Below are 17,436 nucleotides of genomic sequence, written 5' to 3' on the forward strand. Positions count from 1 at the left end.
CATGCTTGATATTTTCCAAGCAAGTCAGACCAAACTCTGCCCCATTAAGTTACTGAGGACAATGAACAAACATGCTGCTTAACAAATACTTACTGCAGGATGAAAGACATTAATAGCCTGAACAGAGGCCTTGCCTTTTTGCTTATAACCAAACACCAAGTCAATCCAGTGACAGATTGTCTGGGAAACATGATCAGACTCCAAAGCCTGACGATGAATCAAGATGAACAGACGAGGATCATTACGGGCCCAGGGTGGAAGATTGACATGGTTAACTCTGTCACCATTTTGACGCACTCCAAAATCAAAGCCTAGAAACGGGAGTGAATATTCCAACATTTTAGTTGACAGTAACTTTAAAAAGATCTGTAGGGTTCTACAGACCCAGACCTCAATGATTAAGCATGATGATTAACAATCAACAAAGCAGCATCATTAACAAGTCTCTCCAAAACATATTCAGCTGTACATACTAATTTGAATGGAAAAATGAGAAAACTGCAAACTCCTTTGCCCTGCTGACAAAATTAGGGAAAAACTCAGCTTAACTCCTACATAACAGCTTTTTTAGCATACCCACAAATTTGTACCAGATTTCTCCCATACATCTACTACTTAGCATATTCAGCCAAGGCATATAAATGTTCTCAGTTTCAACCCATAAGCTCAATCATACAACTCTTTTGGGTATAGAGCTCTGTTGTCCTTTTAGTATACCTTCTCTGTTAACTAGAAAGTCGGGAAGGTAGAAAAATTCTGGTATAAGCTCCTTTACGTCAGTCATTGATTCATACGAAGAGAGGCGCCAGGTTGTATTGGTAGAGTGAAAAGTTCTGTCTGGGATGTCAAAACTTTGATCTGTAAAGAAATCCAAACTCAATTGTTACATGGATGATGGACACTAACAGTTGCACATCTGCAACTTCATGTTGTTAACTGCTCTCTAGTTAGCTGAGAACATTTAGAATTCTCTTATCTCAATTGCTGTGTGCTACACATCGACTGCAAGTCAAATAGAGGTCAGCTTTTTATGCTACAGAAACTAAGGTATAAACATCAAAAAAGCAGCTTTATGGTCTAGCTTGATAATTTCAAGAATGGATCTACTGTTAAAGCATACCAGATTTAATTTTTACCAGGCTCAGCTATCTGGAACTGGAAAACCTATGCTAAATAGGGTAACATATAGCATTCCTGAGTTATTAGAACAAGGCCCATATGTAAAAGGTAAGAAAAAGCAAATGCAACCTTACCTTGATAAGCTAAAAACATTTTAGTGAAAGGTGGCAGCCTAACCAGGAAATGAAGTACAGTTCCACTGTTAGAATAATGAGATCCATAGTGATATGGTTGTACAGGAGGCATTGGATCATCCTCTCGTGCTCCTTTACGGTACTCTTCTTCTAAATACTAGAAAAACAGGAGAGAATTAAAAAGAAAATCACAAACCTTCTCCTTAGATGCAACAACAAAAATAAGTGCTTGCCTAAATTGTTTAGGAATAAACACTCTTTTCAGAAACATATATTCAAAAGTGATCTGGAATCAAATACACATAAGTGTCTAAAGACAAACAATCACTTTTACAGTTCAGTTAGGTATTGAAGTCCTCAGCCAATTTAAATGATCTACTTTCCATTATTTATTACTTTTGCTTTTCCCCACTCCCCCGTCTTGTTTTCTAACACAGCAGCCTCACAGAGAAAACAGTATTTGCAAATAATATAGTAGACCATGGTGACACAAACAAGTTTGAAAGTCTAGACACAGATGCTTTATTTCCCTAGTATGTTGCTATTTCCTACAGACTTTGAAACATTTTAAGGAAAAACAAATTAAAATGCACCTACTATTTCCATAGTAGGGCATGTTAAAATAAAGTGCTTGAGGGAAAACAGTCTCTCTGTTATCAAACAGAACAAATAGCTACAAATTCCACCAAAGTAACATCAACTAAACAGCAATAAATTATCTTCCTGATCTTTACATGTATACAAATTTCTATATAAGGTGGTACCCATTTAAATTCCTCAACAGTATCACATGGATGGGCTAAATTGATTTGACATTTCAGGAAAAAACACAAGTTCCAAGAAGGTTATAAAACAATTCCTAGGAAATGTTTCTTGGAAAATACACTGGAAGTAAGAGCTCCGTAGCCACAAAATACTGTATTTGTGGTTTCTTCTTCCCCAACATATATCTTATAAAAACTAAAGCCACGGTGCCATTTATACATGGGACAAAGGCAAGAATAGAAAGTTATCCAAATTACCTTGTAAGTATCCACATAACGATCCTCTTTTTCTTTAGACTGCACAGCTATTGGCTTGACCAGATTCCTGCAACAAAAGCAGTACTGATATGTCGTAATTTTTATTAAAATATTGATTCACATCATGAAGAATAACACCTTTAATACAATGAAAAGTCCAAGGAAAACTTAACACTTTTCAAGAAAGTTCAGAAAATAAAACTTTAGTTAGTGCTAAAGGCAAACTGATCCACAGCACAGTGAGAGGCAAAAAAATGCCAAGCACCTCAGTCAAATCAGAGGCATCCTACAAAGGCAAAGACTTAGTGCAGACAAATGTTAAATTAGCATAACAGAAATTTATAAGGGGGGCACACAAATGTTATATTAGCATAACAGAAATTTATTAGGGTGGGACAATTAACTCAAAGCCATTCAAATAAGACTGATTTTGTAACTGGCTAAGTAATTTACAATATTATTTCCTTTTCTATTAAATTTTTGCTAATTGGCCTGGAAATTTGTAATTATATGAATTTAAACATACAGCTCCTATTTAATTCTGTGGATTTTTCATAGCCTATTAAGACAGTGTAAGTCCAATACACTACATTTGAATCTACACACCTGTTTTATTTCAATATCCCAGGCAAAGCAGCCACTTACTGCAAAAACCCAAGTTATTAAGAGATGATGCTTGTCCCTGAATAGTTCCATTTGTGTGTGTGTGCAGTTTAGTACAATGAAGTTAAAAAGCTACATAAGGATCATCAGTTCAAGTATTTGAAAAAAAGAGTTTCAAGCATTTCATATTACCTATATACCGAGGGATCATTTAGGTCCAGCGTTTCATTGGTGTAGTCAGAAAGTATAAAAGGAAATACTGGATATTGCATGAGATCATTGAAGGAACGGCCTGCATGTTTGTTTAAATGAGTCAGATATTCAAAGTTAGTAATCTGTCCCGTGCACCACAGGTGGGTCAAAGCAGTAATGTTTCCATATTCCAAAAGGTTAGGCAAATTGTTAGTTAAGATGTTGTGGTACACATCATCACGGACCTAGAAGAAAACACCATAGATTTAATCATACAATTTAGAAGTTTAAAATGACCAAGAGTAAGTTTGTCTCATTTTTTATATTTCCAGATATCTGCTGTAATAGAATAATGTCTAGTATCACTAAGATTCTTTAATGTATTAATATATCAGAGATGTGTTTTACAACATGCCTATGATCAGCCAGAAGCCTAGCTGAGCCAAGGTCTTTCAAAGGTATTAGGCAGAATTTAATTAGTCCATGCAACAGGTCTCCTTAAAAACCTAATGCATGACTATACAAGTTATAAAGACACAGCAAAATGCTTTGGTGTATTACTCTGCATTGGTGCCACAGTACCTTTGTATTATCGAAAGCCAAGAGCAAAGTTCTGCCATTTGTTAAAAAGATTTCCACAGCATTGTCTCTTAACTGCCACCAGCGCTTATGAACTTCCTTAATTTCCTCATAGGTCCAAGAAAATGATGCTGGTTCAGTTTCTCCATGAAAACTCTGTAGAATTCGCAATTTAAAAAGTCATTTTAAATAGTGGATTTTCCAAACAAGAAACCCTTCAATGCAGCCAGCTTATAACAATACAGCATATCATAAGGCAACTTTAATTTTAATGCAACGCTTTAATAAGTTTTTGTGATTTTCTTTAGCTGCTTTCCCCATCCTCTACTCTCCTCAAAGCAGTGGGCAGAACATGACACATGCTCCTCAGCTGCTCCAGTTCCCTACCCAGCACTAGCAAGCAATGCCACATTTTCAACGGCTCTTCAGCTAAAAATATTGGACAGCCAATCAGAGCAAGCAAAGCTTTGTTGTGAATCCCAGCTCTGACAGTTCTGTGAAGGACAAAGCAGCTGGTAGCACCTGAAACCTCAGGAACTGTCTGTTCAGTAGATGCAAGAAGAGATCCATAAAAGCAGTTTAAAGCTTTCAGTAGTGCAATCCATATCTTGATTACTTTTACATGTTTGTTGGATGTATAAACAATTTACACATCAGTTTTGTGTATCAGAAGGATTAGCTCAGTTCCCACTTCATGAAACAATCCTCTTGTATAGGAAAAGGGAAGAGCTAGAACATCATATATAATGTAAAATTCAAGAATAAGATGCTGTGGAGCACAGCACAATCCATACACCTGTGACTTTCTGCACTTCATAGTGTCCCAGCTTTCCCTAAGGGAAGTTCTCAGGCACAGATCAAAGCAAACTCTGTGCACTTTGCTGATGAACAAAGATAAAGCAATGCACTGCGAGGTGCAGAAGCCTCTAACATCACCCATTCCTCATTCCCTCCCAGCCCCAGGCTCACATCTTTCCTGTATTATTCTATCACCACCAATTCCATAGCCAGGCTTAACAGAAGCAACACAAACCAAACTAATGAGTTTGGCTAGCTTTGTCCAGAGATCTCTAACTCTAGCACTACTGCCGCTGAAATTGCTGAAGAAGAAAGCTACTCATGGCCATAGTTTGGAAAAATTAGAGGACAATACATTCTAACACTTACCGAACTTTCAATTGTGTCTGAAGCATTATCTTCAACAAAATACATGCCGCATTTTCCTACAGCAAAAAGTAGTTATGAAAAGGTTCATGATACTGCACAATGCATCTTTGGGTTATATAAATAGTAGTCATGAGTTAAGAATGCTAAGAATAGTACCTGGGGCAAGATAGCACGTGACAGAAATACAATTTATGATTCCACATCTTTTACCAAGTGGTCTGCAGATCTTAAAACTTACTGGCAGTTCAAACAGCACTCATGAAAACAGTAGAGAAGAAAGGCAAAATTGATCTATAAAGTATGCAATCCACAACGTCATGCAACAGCTCAATTACTTATAAAAAATTAGCTAGGTTTATATATACAGCAAACTCTTACTGTATTTATACAGTAAGATACACCGAAAATGTATTTATAAAGAATGAAAATTCCACTTACCTAGCAACAGTTCACCAGCAGTCTCTCTAGAAGGTGCTACACTTACACATCTTCGATTAACTCTGAAATATTTCAAAGTGGAAATGCTTATGGATTATGGAAATGCCTATCCTTATGGATTTATGTACCTTTTAGCAGACCTAAAAACAACCTAAACCAAACAGCCTCCAAGCTGTAGCTGAAGAAAAACTGTCCAACAACATGACAAATGGTTCATATCCCAAAGAGGGAAAGAAATAGAACCTCAACTTTCTAGTCTCAACTTTCTAGACTTTCTTATGAGTGTATTTGTACTTATTTCTTTGCATGTTCTCTGCAGTTATTTTAGGCTGTATTAGTGCCTGTAACTGGTGGCAAATTGACATAACTGCAGAGCTGAGTAATGCAGTGATAAAAGCAAAGAGGAGGGAAAGGCAATTTGCTTTTGAACTCCGATGGAAAGACCTACCAGATCTCAGATATCTAGGACAGGCAGTGCTACTAAGCAAAAAATAAGAGACCTCATCAGGTTATCCCACAGGTCCTATCCACAGCACACCAGATGGTATTTGATAGCTCTAGTCTTTTGCTTTTGAGTAAAGCAAAATGCCTAGTATTTTTGACACTGGTCTCATTTCCCACTTGATTCTTAAAAAAAATGTTTTTAAGATCAAAAAAAAAGATTTTTAGGCAGCTGTTTCATTTGACTGGGAAAAGATAGGAAAGAGAAGCATGTGTTTTCCAAAACAAACCTTATATGTTCACTTGCTGCTTTGTCCTTTACAGTAGAGGAATGAGAAGAATGTGTTTTGTCTTCAAATAAGTAAGACAATGGAGTTTTTATCACACCTATAAAGACATCACAAATAATAAGGTAGTAACAGCCACTACAATTCAGACATTAGGCTTCATTAAGCATTGAAGATGTTTTAATTACCTTCCTGTTTTTGCCTGTCTGGGAGAAGGTATTTGTTTGGAATAGTTAGATAGCACCTCTGCAAGCGGCGCCTCTCTCTGTTTGGGCCCTCTGTAGGATCCAGTTGCCAAGAAGTTGGGTAATAGACTGGGTCATACCAGAGTGCTCTGACAAAAAAGAAAAAAATTTAGGAGTTTGGCAGCATAGGCAGTATATGTGCTTATAAATTCTGCTCTTCTACAAGTAGAAAGACAGAAGTTGCACAGAAGTACACTGGGCAATTGTTTCTGAAAAAGTATTAAAAGACTGACTTCTCTAGTTTATTTTCATGAGCTATTCCACTGAATGACTTTTCATAAGCTGCTACTGTAAGACTGTTCTTGAAATTACTCACTCTAATGAAAACAGCAATACAATGCATCCGATATTATTTTGAAAATGCTGGTGCTGCAAACATGAGATAATTCTAGTTCTGCAGTGGTGAAGATACCTTAGTTTGGTTTCTTGACATTAACATCCTTTGTTCTACACTGTTTAATGAACAGAGTATCTAGATGCTAATGTGAGTAACATTACACCAAAAACATGGTTTTACTCCATCTATGTTTTGCAAGATATGAAAATTTTGGGACACTTCATTGTATTAGGCACAGCAAAATGTATATGCTGAAATAACTGTCTAAATGGGACAGAAATACTACTTGGCTACTGACCCTAGAAGATAGGGTAAAAAAACCAGTCAAGTCCTTCACAAGTCTAACTATCAGATGGTTAGCAAAAGTAATTCTAATTTTAGTATAATCTCCATTTCATATGCCTCTGATTAGAATGAGAAGCACATGTCAGGCATCAAGTCTCTCTCACTTTTTCCCCGAGATGAGAAAACTCACCGATCGTGCGTAAGCTGCTGAACAAGCTCCTGCCAATGTCTGCTGGCACTCAGCTCTGCCTTATACATCCCCCTGATGTGCTGGATTACTTTCTTCCTTTCCATTCCTTGTGACAGTGACACAGCTTGTGTGATATCTCCAGCTATTTTAGAAATGTCTTTAGACTTTGTATCTAGACGCTGAAAGAGACTGAGGAGAAGAGTTGCGTTTTAAAATGCCAAATAAACACACTGAAAAGGGAAAGACCAAAACGCCTCATAAAATACAATCAGTTTGGCAGTAGATATGTAGAGTTCCTGTTACAGCAGATGCAGAACAACTTAGCCTACATAAGGAGATTCATGAATACCTTCTGCTTCTTAGCCATCAAAAAAAACCTATTGCTTTTGGCCAAAGACAAGACAATCCAGTCAGAAGATCAATGGCTATGTATTAATGTGCTTGACTAATTAAAGTATACTCGTTACAATAAAAATCTGGAATAAGGACACTAATTACCCACTGATTAAATCTCCTAAATCATTAAACATAACAAAGTCTTAACACTTGTCTGCATGAATTTGACTAAGCTGACCTTTACAGCTCCTGCACTTGCCTACTTTCAAGTACATTGTGTGTGCATCTCAAATCTGATTTCATGGCAAAGTCTGAAATTTCAATAAATGGAAAACTCAATCTACCACAATGTACTGAAATTTATAACTGTGCCAAGGAGCATTGTCTACATAGCTCACAAAAATATTCAAATTGTATACTGAATACAGTGTTTCATTTGTTGAAAATCACGGCTGGTTGTAGGGACATTTAATTACACAGACCCCAGCCAGAGGAGAGGTGATTGGACAGATGCAATAGTCATAAAATTAAGGGTCAAATGCCACTTATGCAAAAAACCAACTCAGTATTGAGGTTCACACGATGCCATTTATCATACAACCTACCAAAATGCATATGCCTATAGTATAATGGCATACTTAAAAGCCTGGAAGCTAGTGATACTGTTAATTTGAAAAAAAAACCTCATCCATAATCACATAGGCAACTTAGCAATGGGACATGCTGAACAGAGAACATTTCTTAAAGTTCTTGCAGGCCCTCTAAGGTACTTACTTCTGCCGATTATTAGCCATTGTCTTCTCCCAAGCAGCTTTGTTTACACCTTCTTCCATCTCATATTTCTTCTGATCCTGAACAAGAGTTTAACACATTATTTTCTTCTCTCAGATGGACAAAATAAGGAAGGGGAGGCTAAAGGGTATGCCAGTTTTAAAAAGGAGGACTGACAAAACTGTTCAACTGATATCTTCACAGCACTTAAGACCAGCAAGGCTTCATTTCAGTGACTGCCATTTTATTATTTTTATATATAACTTTTCTCTTTTCAAGAAAAAAATTCTTGAAAATAAGAAATACTAGTAGCTTATTATGAGCTCTCATCTTCCTCTGGATTAAATACACTTAACCAAGAAGCTTCTGAGCTTGCTGTGAAGAGTTGAGAGTATGTGACAGAAATATCAAGAATCCAAAGAGAATTCCCAAAAGCATAAACCATGCACCAAAGAACACCACAGTCTGCAGTTAAACTCTGCTCCTACATAAGACAACTGTCTCAAATACACCCAGTTTTTAAAGCAAAGTTTTTATTCACAAACCTCTTTCAAAGCTTTTAATAAATCTGGTTTTGGTCGTGGGCTCAGGGGAATGCATTTGAAGCCACAACTTTTCAGTGTATTCATTAAGTCTCCTGCTGCTCTTTGTTGTTCTTTGGTCATTCCATCGCTGTGATTGTGCATTAACTCATATAAATAGAGTGCTAATTTAGGCCCATGCTAGAAGATGAAAAGAGGGAAAGAGGAGAATGTATGGTTACGCTCATTTCCACAACACTGAGCAATATTTTCCCCTCCATTTTTATTCCCTTTTCTAGTCAGACCGTGCAGATTTCCTCTAATTATTCTCTAATTTAAAGAAAAAGACAGCTTTAACATTAAACTTTTATAGCACTAGAAAAACATGCTGAATTTTGTCACCACATGGTAAAATTTGCCCCAGCATCTTGTGACTTTTCAAATGGCTTGTAAGACCCAGTACTCATCTCCTACAGCCTTATTTATATTTCAGGAAATATACTTCTAATTTTGCATGCCAAGAACACTACACCTCATTTGATTAATCAAATTAGAGGTGACAGATAATGAAGTTAAGCAGACATAAGTCATAAATGCACTCAACATGATACTCCCACACAGAAGCCACTGCTAGTGCATCAGCTCTTTTTTACCTGATAAAACTTATTTATTTGAATAATGTATACGTGGTCAGAAATATGTGAGTGCCATAAGCTAATCCAATAAATACTTTCTCTCCTTAGTATACAGTGACTTCAACTGTGGCATGTTTTTTATTTCATTCTTGCAGTTCCTGAAGATCTCCAGCTGCAACATTCCTACCTCCTTTCTCCTTGTGACTCAAAGAAATGACTGCTTTTAAGCTGGCACTAACATAGCACCATTAGAAGCTTTCTTCTGACAAACTCAGAATAGGCTCTCCCTGCTTTTCAGCTTTTTAACTGAAGAACATGGAATACATAATCCCACTTGAAGATCTAATAAAGGCCAAGTAAGAAAAGAGAGAGTACTGCTTTGGTTGAGGATTTACTGCTTCTTAAAATCTAGCTGCAATCAATTCTTACAAGCTTCAGGAAGTCTGCAGTTAATAGTTCTAAAGCAAGGAAAATTCCTTCCTTAATTTGCTTTTTTAGGGCAGGGTAATTCTTAACTTCCTCAGTAAAATCCTTCATGTTAATAGTAGTATCACCTTTTGTCTCTGCACAGCCCAGGGGATATGTTTGATGCAGAACAGCACCAACATACCCAGACTTAATTCTATCTGTCCTCAGGATAGTACAGTAATTGCAGAGGTACACACAAGTCTTTTGTATGACAATTGTCAGTCACTAAACATTGCACAAGTAGCAGTGAACAACTTGCCACATACAGTTCTAAATAATCGTAAAATCTAGACAAAAAATTGAATATAGGGTTTAGAAACTTCTCTCAAAAATTCTTGAGCTTACTTGCAAAGTTGGGCTGAGACAGTCACGCAAAATCTCTAACTGGTTTACTTCGTGTGCCATCTCCAAAGCCTGCTTCCTCTCCTGCAGAGGGCTCACAGGAGACAAGCTATGCACAAGAAGCCTCCCAAGCTGCGTACGGAATGTGTCCTTACATAACAAGAGGATTCTGTTCCATTGCTGTTTTGGAGTGCTCATTCTGCTGGTGCCCTAAGTAATGGAGACAACTTGTTTATATTACAGGATTAGGACTTTCTTCTATCGAGTTTTTCACATTAATATGATCAAAATGCAAGACAAAGTTTTACCTACCAAAATAAGCATTTTGGTTTACTATAGTGATTATTATTATGGGTTAAAAGGCATTCTACTAAATCAATCCAGAAAGTGCAAATTGTGATGTAGAGAATTTAAAAACCAGAGTGTTTCTTTATTGCTCATTTTAATCAACTGCCCTTTTACATTAATCACCAATTTTCTGAATGGATTACCTCAAAAGATTAGAAAACAAGCATTAGAAGGAGGTGTGTGTGTTCACAAGAAAAAGCTTGCCATCTTTGAAAAGTACTACAAATATGGCACAATGGAAAGATAATACAACTATCCAGTGTATTTTTTCTGAGCTAGAAAGAAAATTAGGTAGAACTGCTTTTACCAAGACGACCTCAGGAAGAGCAATACCACACTTTGTATTATCCAAGCAAAAACTGATTGCCTTGAAAATGCTGACAAGTTAACACCTGTATGTCAGAAGACTTTCATCACTTTATTAAGAACTGAAAAAAAGAGAAAGCTCGCCTTCCCAACTCTAAAATATACTATAAACAAATTGCTCAAAAAATCTCCATCACCTGTGGATGCACAGATGATCTGGTTTTATAGGCTTCAGCAAACCTAAATGTTGAAGTTTAGGAGACCAAGCAAATTTTCATAGTACAAGAAAGTCTATTTAAGTTCTATGTTCTCGTTCAAGAAGAATTTTGCTAAATGTAAAGGTAAAAATCAGAACAGATCCATTTTTTAATTTACAACTGCAAAGTAACTGGGAAGCCATAGTTTTTAATGCCACAGTTGGATGGACAGAGGCAGTAAGAAAAGCATTTATGAACAGAATACACTATGCATGAAAGTTCCTAATAAAGAAACCTTATAAAATATGCTTTAATGTGGACATCATCTAATTACTTACAGTGGATACTTTGATTCCTTCCACCAACATTTTGACCATTTCTTTAAGAAAAGGATTTATTCTGCTAGTCAGTTCTTGCTGGCTTTCCTCTTCAGGAACTTCCAGCTGGGATGCTGAAAGTCTGCTTTGACTTGTATTTTCTGTTATACCCAGTACATCAAGGCACTCTTCGGTAGAGGCTTAAAATTTAAGAGGTACATATTGATCAGTACTATCTCAAGCAAGACAATCCTACAAACCTTTAGTTGGCATTATATCAAATACTGCCTTTACTGATATATTTACCATACTTACACTCTCTCTTGCTTCTGCAGAATTTGAACTAGCTCTCAAAGTCATCAAGTCTTGCTAACCAATGTAGCCATTTCATAGAACAATTTCACTTTAAGAGAGCAGATGCTCCCTTTGGCAGTTAAATCTTCATGTAATAATTCAGGCAGTTAACACATGAATGGACTAATGTAGAAATAAAACAACTTGTTCAGTTCATTCAGATAAAAACATTACCCAGATTGCCAGTTACATAATGCTGAGAGAAATCAAAGAGAACGATGCTTTATGGCTAAATCCATTAAACTCGTGTCAGTAGAACAACTTTCCTCTCTAACACTTCAGCATTCCAAAAGTAAGAATTCATTTTTCATCAAAACAGAAACCCAAAAGAAATCCTACCTAAATAAATGAGCCTGTTAACAGCCAAAACAGTCAGCCTCTGTAACCTTTGTGCAAACTCAGACTCAGTGGCTTGGATAGGATTTTCTTGGCTCATTCTCCGCTGCATCATCATGTTGAATTCCTCACTTGCTAGTGAGCGCATTTTCACCAGCAGAGCATCAGACTGAGCAAGTGAAAACTTCCTGGAACCTTAAAGGAGAGAAGCATGAATAGAATTCTGCTAAAATGCAATAAAACTTCCGTCAGTCAGCAGCTATTTTAATCCAAAGATTTCATATCATTTAATGAAACATTTGAAATGTATCAGTAGCAAAGAGAACGTAAATGTAATTCGGTGTTTGTCTTTCTTATTTTTAAATTTTAAGGCTTTTTGAGAATAAATATATAAATTTAAAATAATAAGTAATACCATGAAATGAGTTAATCTCAAGATCAGTTTTGTTGTATGACTTCCACACTTTTTGTTAAACATTCAAACCCACTACTTTCATTCCTGCATTTATTGTATAAATAGAATAAACTATTAAAAATTAGTGATAGAACAAAATCTTGCATATTGCAGAGTGGGTTCATCAGCACAAATGATGAGCCAGACATATAAGCAAACACATTTTGTACCATACCTATTGACACTAATCTAACTTACAAGAATATTCCTCAATTTTCTTGAAATGAACTGGGAGGTCTTGACTGTACTTCCTTCTTTTGGAAACAACTATTTTTATTTACTTTTATTGCTTTACCAAGTTCACTAGTATAAAAATATTTTCACCGTACTGAAAATATATATAAAATATTTCACTAGGTTGATGGAGAGGGTGGTGTCAAAAGCTGACCATCAAGAGAAACATTCCCATAGTAAACAGGAAATAGTAAGTGTTTGCCAGGTTAATAAGCTGTACCTTTTGTGAAATCTCTAATGCATTTGTAAGAGACATACAAAATCAACTTAAATCCAACTCCAATACCTTTACAGAAGGACTGACTAGCTATCAAATACAGGGAAAGTATTACTACTAAAGTTAGAACTCAACCCAGGTTTTAAAAACACAACCACAGTGGCACTTCCAAGTATAAATCTGGAGTGGCAGGTATTTATTTCAGGATGGTGTCTAATGAAAAGTTGTGCAACAAAGCAATCCCCACATCATAGCTGCGTTACTTACAAGCATTACCTTGTAACATTAACTGTAATGCCTGTAATAGCCAACCTCACAGCACTAACTTACTGTGAGGTTGGCTATTACAGGCATTACAAATTACTTGAAAAACATCTTTACTAAGCAAGTTGTGAATTTCAGAGAATCCCCAAAGGCAGTAAGACCATGGAATGATCAAGCAATACATACAGGAGCAAGCACAAGCATGCCACCCTTGTGCGACTCACCCGCGATGCCTTTGCGCTTTTGAAACATTGCGCGATGTGGTGCCGGGGGTGCCGGGGCTGAACTGGCCTGCTCCTGAGCATCTTGGCTTGCTGTGGTTCTTATCAACTCCATGGCTGCTTGAAGAACTCTTAACTGCAGAACAACTGCCATATCTAGAGAGAGGCATACAAAGTGAACATCTTCAGGAATTTTTACCAGCTGTTTGTAACAAGTCAAACCACAACATGTGTCAAGAGCTACAAAACTCTAGATTCCACAGGAGTCACACAAAGTCACTTTGCTGTGCCACAGATACAGACACTACAGAAACGAGTTGTCATAGAAAAGCCATTGAATTTGATCACTCTAAAACAAGCTAAATGAAACTGTACAGAATGCTTTCATTTAAATATCCTTAAGGAACTTTTACAGTCACTATTTTTTCAGATTTGCAGTACACAATTCTTTACCGCAAGGCAAGCTCCTAAGGGAAATTACTAATTTGAGAACCACTTAGAAGAGAAAAATTCATCACCAGAAAACTCCCCCTTCTCCCTCAGCAGGAATATTAAACAGAAAACAGTGGGGAAGGAATTTACTTTTCCAGTCCCATGACCCCAAAAATTAGCAGACAACTTACTTTGCATCCTTGCATTTTTACTATTTTGGAGATGACCCAGCAGCACAATGAGGTCTTCGATAACACGAAAATACTGAGAACCTGAGGAGCTGCAGGCATGAATTGCAACTGCTACCAGCAGCTGTTGTATATCGCATGCAAGTAACTTGTAGTCATTCAAGGGAATGCTGCAAACAAAGTTGTAGTTACCAGAAACGTGACAATTCTAGTAGATTGTAACTCTTAACAAGACCCATTATTATTTCCCTTGCTACTTCTGCCAACTGTACCTAATATTTTGTTGTACTTCATATAAAAATGTCACTGCTGAAGACTAGAACATTATAACTCCAGACGCTTCTTTAGTGTTAACTTTGGCAGATTGAACGCTTGCAAACTTTTGAGATATTCTAATGTTGAGTGCAGCACAGTTTCATTGTAAAAGCAATGATGTATTTCTATCAGATTTTTAAGTTAAAGAACAAGTCTGAAATCCTATATTTCTCAAAAAAGTATCAAGACAATCTCATTTTGTAATCATGATGAACAAAAACTATACTGAAGTAAAAAGGAAACCTTCCCATTTCTTCAGGATACCAACTAATGAAATAAAATAACAAAACCCTGTCTCTCCTTTGTTCCCTGTATAATATTTTTTAAAGCACAGAATCTTTATCTATAATAAAGTCACTGAAGTTACTCAAAATCTCAAATATTAAATAATAGGCAGTACAGGAGAGACTTTTCTTCAGTTTTGATATTGGCCATAGAAACACTAGAACATACCATTTCCTGGGCCTTTATCTTACTGTTCAGGTTTATTAAGAAAAGCATTGAAAGTGCAGACAGTGTGAAAAACTCATATTTTAAAATGTCATTTCACTTGAACATTTAAGATATGGAAAGAACATTTTATATTCCACTATTTGAAATACTAAACATTAACTTACAGGTATAAAGTTGAAAACATCAAACCCAGTATTTTGTGTGTGCTCTCTGATAATTTCAAGAAGTAGAAAAAATGCAATACAGTAATTTCTTGCTATCCTTAAGGCTGTGCCTAGAATATCTGCTAGCAAGAGAAACAATACTCACTTTGTTTCCAGTCCGTTGAGAGCAGCCAGTGTATTACACAACACATAGAGCAAACCATTATCAAGCAGCAGGTCTGCAACTTTTGAGCAGGAATTTATGATTTGCAGGAGGAGACAGAAGCAGTTATGCAGCAGAACGTTATCATAGAGGGAATTTTCTATTAGACCCAGAACAGGAATGACACACCATTTCTGAAAGAGTCCAACATTCTTGACATCTTCCAGATCAAATCTGTTAACAGAAATATGAGTAAATGGCATCCTAAAGAACACTCTGATAACAAAAACAGCACAGACAACTGGAACACCAGTTATGTGTCACATGCTTGTATTTTGGCAAAGATGTCCACCGTAATTTCCTACATTTCATTGTAGTAACAATAGCTATCTACTAAAAAATCCAATAAGAGATAAATAAACTTTTCATTGAGCCACAAAGAAATGAAGTGCCTAAAAAGTAAATCTGATGCTTCAGCTATCTACCAACTGACTACAATACAGACTTCATGAAAATAGAGTTTTTATTCCGTATAGAAAAATGGTGCATTACCCTTCCAATGTCACTATTATAACTAATGTAGACACTATCAAGGGAACAGACAGAGCTTGTCATCACTGTGACAATAACAAACTGACTGGCAGCAGGTGTGATATCCTATATCCATTACTGCTGAGGTTTAATTAAGTTTGGCACCTGGCTTATAGTGATTGCAGAATTCAAAGCAGTGCTTCAGACCTTGTTTTATTTGTGCACTAAGAAACTGCATTACTATTATAAGGTTATTGGCCCATCATATGACTATTATACACAATCCAAAAAACTTGAGCCATTAGACATTAGAATTCTTTCCAGCCCCATAATACATCCTGAAGAAGTGACTGTTCTCTGCCTTGGAACAAATTAAGCAGCCATGACTAAATATTGCAGTTAAACAAAAACAGTTTTTGAGTGGTGAAGATCAGGTCAGGAGGCAAAAGTAATTTGGCTACAAATCCTGCAGAGGCAGCAATTGATAAGGAACTTTTTGCAAGATTTTTCCAATGAATATATTTACTCTGGTGATTTCTGTACAAGCATTAAGTAGTCAGACTAATTCTAAAAGATATCATTTACTTATATAGCTGTCTGCTTAAAGGTAATCTCCTTTTCTGTCAATATAAGGTGACTCTTCAATTCATGAAAAGGTGTATTCTCTGGGATTTTTTCCTAAAAGAGACAGACATTTAAATCTGGAGCCAAGACAAGGAAGCAGCTGTGGCATCCAGATTTTTCCTTAATTACCTACCAAAATCCAAGAGAAGAAGTCTAGCGACTGCTACTCAAAACTTTTAAGGATACAAATCAGTTTAACGTAGGATCAGAGACAGAGAGAGTTAAACTGATTACATGATATTTGAGTTCAAGGCCTCTGAGGCACTCAAAGTCTGAGAGTCAGCAAGATCCCTGCTGAGAACCTCCATCAGATGAAGCTGCTTACAAACAGCTTAAGGGCCACACAACAGCCCTAAGGATTTTAATACATTTCAGTGTTAAACAAACAAAACTTACCAAAATAGTTTTGAATAGTTTTTTTATGGTTGTTGACCAGCAAAGTGCACTGCTTGTAACTCACATATTGTTAGAGGACATAAAAGCATTACTTACTCTTCATCCAAGCCAACAGAGCGGCCAAAAAGCATTTCCAAAAAGCATTCTACAACTTCCTGAGTCCCCTGATGAAGATACAGCTGGTTGGCTAGCAAAGAAAAGCCACGGTTCTTTAAGAATTTTTCCTTCTGCTCCCTCCTTGCTCTGTTGAAATATGCATCCAACAACTAAAAATAAATGCATAATTATGGTGTAAGAATGAAACATTTAATATAACTGCCCTGAAAGTAAAATTGTTGTCAGTCATTGAAATAATTTTTTTTCAAGATTGCAAACATCAATTATACTACTGCAGCTGCAATCTACACTGTCCTTGTTACAATCAATATTTGATAATGTATTTTTGATCTGAACACACATTTTTCATCAAGTTTGGGGCAGATGAAATCAAACACAACAGTTAGCAAATGCATACATAAATATTAAAACTTTTTCTATTTGTTCAGTCTTACAGTTCAGTGTGCATGCACATGCATGCATGACATTCATTCTCAATAAAGCCATACAGTCTTATTCTTTCTCAAATTAAAATAGAAGTCTACTCAAAGTTTTTTATCTACATAATAGAATCATACAGAAACACTGTCCATAATACTACAAAAATCTCTGAAAGCATTTTGAAGCCTCAAGTCCATCTTCAGTCCACAAATGTGTGAACGACTCCTCAGAATAACTCAAAGTCAACTCTTTTACAAGTCAAACCAAGGTGCAGGCACTTTTACATACTGCACC

General features: G+C 36.4%; 1 protein-coding gene across 1 annotated transcript in view; it reads right to left on the bottom strand.

Moving 5' to 3' along the window:
* The window catches only part of LYST (lysosomal trafficking regulator), a 78,293-nt gene that overhangs the window by 13,090 nt on the left and 47,767 nt on the right, over positions 1 to 17,436 (bottom strand). Inside the window, exons 25-44 of the mRNA XM_030235285.2 lie at positions 16,702 to 16,871; positions 15,058 to 15,288; positions 13,984 to 14,150; positions 13,364 to 13,516; positions 11,974 to 12,165; positions 11,302 to 11,480; positions 10,116 to 10,322; positions 8,692 to 8,868; positions 8,150 to 8,226; positions 7,040 to 7,228; positions 6,171 to 6,316; positions 5,986 to 6,082; positions 5,255 to 5,316; positions 4,817 to 4,872; positions 3,653 to 3,805; positions 3,071 to 3,315; positions 2,276 to 2,342; positions 1,254 to 1,410; positions 718 to 858; positions 94 to 311 (exon numbers count right to left, since the gene is read on the bottom strand). Of these exons, the coding sequence (XP_030091145.2) occupies positions 94 to 311; positions 718 to 858; positions 1,254 to 1,410; positions 2,276 to 2,342; positions 3,071 to 3,315; positions 3,653 to 3,805; positions 4,817 to 4,872; positions 5,255 to 5,316; positions 5,986 to 6,082; positions 6,171 to 6,316; positions 7,040 to 7,228; positions 8,150 to 8,226; positions 8,692 to 8,868; positions 10,116 to 10,322; positions 11,302 to 11,480; positions 11,974 to 12,165; positions 13,364 to 13,516; positions 13,984 to 14,150; positions 15,058 to 15,288; positions 16,702 to 16,871 (3,084 nt within the window). The remainder of the gene's footprint in view (positions 1 to 93; positions 312 to 717; positions 859 to 1,253; positions 1,411 to 2,275; positions 2,343 to 3,070; positions 3,316 to 3,652; positions 3,806 to 4,816; positions 4,873 to 5,254; positions 5,317 to 5,985; positions 6,083 to 6,170; positions 6,317 to 7,039; positions 7,229 to 8,149; positions 8,227 to 8,691; positions 8,869 to 10,115; positions 10,323 to 11,301; positions 11,481 to 11,973; positions 12,166 to 13,363; positions 13,517 to 13,983; positions 14,151 to 15,057; positions 15,289 to 16,701; positions 16,872 to 17,436) is intronic.

This window comes from Serinus canaria, chromosome 3 (genome assembly GCF_022539315.1).
Source record: "Serinus canaria isolate serCan28SL12 chromosome 3, serCan2020, whole genome shotgun sequence".
NCBI classification, from domain to species: Eukaryota; Metazoa; Chordata; class Aves; order Passeriformes; family Fringillidae; genus Serinus; species Serinus canaria.